General features: G+C 39.8%; 1 protein-coding gene across 1 annotated transcript; it reads right to left on the bottom strand.

The window, feature by feature from the left end:
- Positions 1-496: 496 nt before the first annotated feature.
- LOC130980683 (secreted RxLR effector protein 161-like) lies at positions 497-946 on the bottom strand. The gene has a single exon (XM_057904337.1). It carries the CDS (start codon positions 944-946, stop codon positions 497-499), a length of 450 nt encoding a protein of 149 aa, XP_057760320.1.
- Positions 947-5,049: the final 4,103 nt, after the last annotated feature.

Here is a 5,049-nt window from a genome sequence, read left to right as displayed (position 1 = left end):
TTATGTAGCATTCATAATGGGCCCAGAGGTGGTTTGGATTAATGAAACACGTTGGACCACCCATGATCTTATTTTGAGGTTGGCCCAGATAACTCTGCACTAGTAACAAGACCTGAGAACACTGATTGAAGGGTGTTCTTCATATGCTCAGAATTGTCTCATACCTGTTTATGAGACAAAAACTTCAACAAATACATCAGCAACTTTCAAACAAAGATTTATAGCTCAAAATCTCTAGACTAGTCCTAAGTATGCAGAATCTGTCCTCAGCTAGTGGTTTTGTGAAAATGCCTGCTAATTGCTCCTCTGATTTAACAAATTGAATACTAATATCCCCCTTTTGAACATGTTCTCTTATTGAGTGAAATTTCAATCCAATATGGTTAGTCCTAGAGTGCAAAACTGGATTTTTTGAAATATTAATGGCACTCATATTATCACACAACAAGAAAATATTTTCAGCATTTAATTTGTAGTCAGCAAGCTGTGTTTTTAACTACATAAGCTGAGAACAACAAGAAGATGCAGCTATATACTCAGCCTCAACAGTGGATAAAGCCACTGTTGGCTGCTTCTTACTTGACCAAACATTCAAGGACTTTTCAAGAAAACAACATAAGCCTGATGTGCTCCTTTTATCAACTCTGTCACCGGCAAATTCTGCATCACGATAACCAACTATAGATAAATCATCAATCTTAGGATACCAAAGACCAAAATTGAATGTGCCATGAATATATCCAATGATCCTCTTAACTGTAGAAAGATGAGACTCTTTTGGTTTAGATTGGAATCTTGAACACATTCCAGCACTTTGCACAATATCGGGTCTAGAGAAAGTTAAGTACATAGGGGAACCAATCATTCTTCTATACCTAGTCTCATCTAAATCTTTCTCAGTTTCTCCCTCGTCTAATTTTGAATTAGAGTGCATGGGAGTTCCCATGAATTTGGCATTTTTCATACCAAATTTCTTAACTAGTTCCTTGGCATACTTCTCTTGATGAATAAAAATATCATTTTCAGTTTGTTTAATTTGTAGCTGGTGGACGAAATTGTGATCACTTGTTATTTGATTTGACTTTTTGGTCTTGTATGATTTTACTCTTAGGGCACTGTTTATTTTCACAACTCCGTTCAACTAACCAGCAAGTGTACTGGGTCGTCCAAGTAATAACCTTACGTGAGTAAGGGTCGAATCCACAGAGATTGTTGGTATGAAGCAAGCTATGGTCACCTTGTAAATCTCAGTCAGGAGGATAAAATTGATTGATGGTTATTGGAATAAATAATAAATAAAAAGGAATAATAAAAGGGATAGAAATACTTATGTAGATTCATTGGTAGGAATTTCAGATAAGCGGAATGGAGATGCTGTAGAGCTCTAGGACGCCTGCTCTCCTATTCCTTCTACCCAATCCTTCTTACTCCTTTCCATGGCAAGCTTTGTATAGGGGTTCACTATCAGCTGTGGCTACTTTCATTCCTCTCGGGGAAATAACCTGTACGGCTGTCACTCGCACAGCTAACCAGTCTGGAGGCATCACCCATGGTTGATAGCTACATCCCATCCTCGCAGTGAAAGCTAATGCACGCACTCTGTCACAGTACGGCCAATCACCGGTTGGTTCCCGCTCCTACTGGAATAGAATCCCTCTTTTGCGTTTGTCACTAACGCCCAGCAGGTTAAAGTTTGAAGCACGTCACAGTCATTCATGAACGGAATCCTACTCGGAATACCACAGACAAGGTGAGACTTTCCGGATTCCCAGGATCCTACTCGGAACACCACAGACAAGGTTGGACTTTCCGGATCCAGATGAATGCCGCCATCTATCTAGCTTATACCACGAAGATTCTGTTGGGGAATCTAAGAGATACACATTCAAGCTTGTGTTGCATGTAGAACGTAAGTGGTTGTCAATCACGCGCGCTCATAAGTGAGAATGATGATGAGAGTTATTAGCTCATCACATTCATCATGTTCTTGAGTACGAATGAATATCTTGGAATAAGAATAAGATAGAGAATTGAATAAAAGAAAATAGAACTTCATTAATCTTTGAGGTACAGCAGAGCTCCACACCCTTAATCTATGGTGTGCAGAAACTCCACCGTTGAAAATACATAAGCAAGAGGTCCAGGCATGGCCGAATGGCCAGCCCCCTAAACGTGATCACAGGATAGAAAATACCATCCAGGATGTCTAATACAATAGTAAGAGGTCCTATATATACTAGACTAGCTACTAGGGTTTACATGAGTAAGTAATTGATGCATAAATCCACTTCCGGGGCCCACTTGGTGTGTGCTTGGGCTGAGCTTGATCAATCCACGTGTAGAGGCATCTCTTGGAGTTGAATTTCGAGTTATGATGTGTTTTGGGCGTTCAACTCCGGATCATGACGTTTTTCTGGCGTTTAACTCCAGAAAGGAGCGTGTACTTGGCGTTCAACGCCAAGTTGCGTCGTCATTCTTCGAATAAAGTATGGACTATTATATATTGCTGGAAAGCCCTGGATGTCTACTTTCCAACGCCGTTGAGAGCGCGCCATTTAGAGTTCTGTAGCTCCAGAAAATCCATTTCGAGTGCAGGGAGGTCAGAATCCAACAGCATCAGCAGTCCTTTTGTCAGCCTTTTTCAGAGTTTTGCTCAAATCCCTCAATTTCAGTCAGAATTTACCTGAAATCACAGAAAAACACACAAACTCATAGTAAAGTCCAGAAATGTGAATTTAACATAAAAACTAATGAAAACATCCCTAAAAGTACCTTAAACTTACTAAAAACTATATAAAAACAATGCCAAAAAGCGTATGAATTATCCGCTCATCACAACACCAAACTTAAATTGTTGCTTGTCCCCAAGCAACTGAAAATCAAATAGGATAAAAAGAAGAGAATATACTATAAAGTCCAAAATATCAATGAATATTAATTTAATTACATGAGCGGGACTTGTAGCTTTTTGCTTCTGAACAGTTTTGGCATCTCACTTTTTCCTTTGAAGTTTATGAATGATTGGCTTCTCTAGGAACTTAGAATTTCGGATAGTGTTATTGACTTTCCTAGTTAAGCATGTTGATTCTTGAACACAGCTACTTATGAGTCTTGGCTGTGGCCCTAAGCACTTTGTCTTCCAGTATTACCACCGGATACACAAATGCCACAGACACATAACTGGGTGAACCTTTTCAGATTGTGACTTAGCTTTGCTAAAGTCCCCAGTTAGTGGTGTCCAGAGCTCTTAAGCACACTCTTTTGCTTTGGATCACGACTTTAACCACTCAGTCTCAAGCTTTTCACTTGGACCTTCATGACACAAGCACATGGTTAGGGACAGCTTGGTTTAGCCGCTTAGGCCTGGATTTAATTTCCTTGGGCCCTCCTATCCATTGATGCTCAAAGCCTTGGATCCTTTTTACCCTTGCCTTTTGGTTTTAAGGGCTATTGGCTTTTTCTACTGCTCCTTCTCCTTTTTTTTTTTCCTTTTTTTTTTTTTTTTTTTTTTTTTTTTCGCAAGCTTTCTTTTTCACTGCTTTTTCTTGCTTCAAGAATCAATTTCATGATTTTTCAGATCCTCAATAACATTTCTCTTTGTTCATCATTCTTTCAAGAGCCAACAATTTTAACATTCATAAACAACAAGATCCAAAGACATATGCACTGTTCAAGCATTCATTCAGAGAACAAAGAGTATTGTCACCACATCAATATAATTAAACTAAATTCAATAATAATTTCGAAAATTATGTACTTCTTGTTCTTTTGAATTAAAACATTTTCTTTTAAGAGAGGTGAAGGACTAATGGAATTTATTTATAGCTTTAAGGCATGGTTACATACTAATGATCATGAAATAAAGACACAAAACATAGATAAACATAATAATTAAAAACCGAAAACAGAAAGAAATAAAGAACAAGGAATGAATCCACCTCTAGTGGCGTCTTCTTCTTGAAGGACCAATGATGTTCTTCAACTCTTCTATGTCCCTTCCTTGCCTTTGTTGCTCCTCCCTCATTGCTCTTTGATCTTCTCTTATTTCTTGAAGAGTGAGGGCGTGCTCATGGTGTTCCACCCTTAGTTGTTCCACATTATGGCTCAAATCTTCCAAGGAGGTGCTAAGTTGCTCCCAATAGTTGTTGGGAGGAAAGTGCATTTGAGGCATTTGTTGATGGTGAACCTCCTCTTGTTCTCCTTGAGGGCCGTGAGGAACTTCCCTTGTTTGCTCCATCCTTTTCTTGGTGATGGGCTTGTCTTCTTCTATGGAGGCATCTCCATCTATGATAACTCCGGCTGAATAACATAGATGGCATATGAGGTGAGGGAATGCTAGCCATGCCATGTATGAAGGTTTGTCAGCTATTTTGTAGAGTTCATTGGCTATGACTTCATGAACCTCTACTTCTTCACCAATCATGATGCTATGAACCATGATGGCCCGATCCACAGTAACTTCAGATCGGTTGCTTGTGGGGATGATGGATCTTTGAATGAACTCCAACCATCCTCTAGCTACAGGCTTGAGGTCCAGTCTTCTTAGTTGGACTGGCTTGCCTTTGGAGTCAACTCTCCATTGGGCGCCTTCCACAAATGTCCCTAAGGACTTGGTCCAACCTTTGATCAAAGTTGACCCTTCTAGTGTAGGGGTGTTCATCACCTTGCATCATAGGCAAATGAAACGCCAACCTCACATTCTCCGGACTAAAATCCAAGTATTTCCCCCTAACCATTGTGAGATAATTCTTTGGGCTTGGGTTCATACTTTGGTCATGGTTTCTAGTGATCCATGCATTGGCATAGAACTCTTGAACCATGAGAATTCCGACTTGTTGCATGGGGTTGGCTAAGACTTCCCAACCTCTTTTTTGAATTTCATGTCGGATTTCCGGATACTCATTCTTCTTGAGCTTGAAAGGGACCTCAGGGATCACTTTCTTCTTTGCCACAACATCATAGAAGTGGTCTTGATGGCTCTTGGAGATGAATCTCTCCCTCTCCCATGACTCGGAAGTGGAAGCTTTTGCCTTCCCTTTTCCTTTTCTT

The sequence above is a fragment of the Arachis stenosperma genome, chromosome 5 (genome assembly GCF_014773155.1).
Source record: "Arachis stenosperma cultivar V10309 chromosome 5, arast.V10309.gnm1.PFL2, whole genome shotgun sequence".
NCBI lineage: Eukaryota > Viridiplantae > Streptophyta > Magnoliopsida > Fabales > Fabaceae > Arachis > Arachis stenosperma.
The sequence above is the reverse complement of the archived record's forward strand: the minus strand, read 5'-3'. Positions and strand labels throughout refer to the sequence as shown.

Coding starts and splice junctions, on each gene's coding strand:
- LOC130980683 (XM_057904337.1), bottom strand. CDS start 946: ATGGGAACTCCCATGCACTCTAATTCAAAATTAGACGAGGGAGAAACT.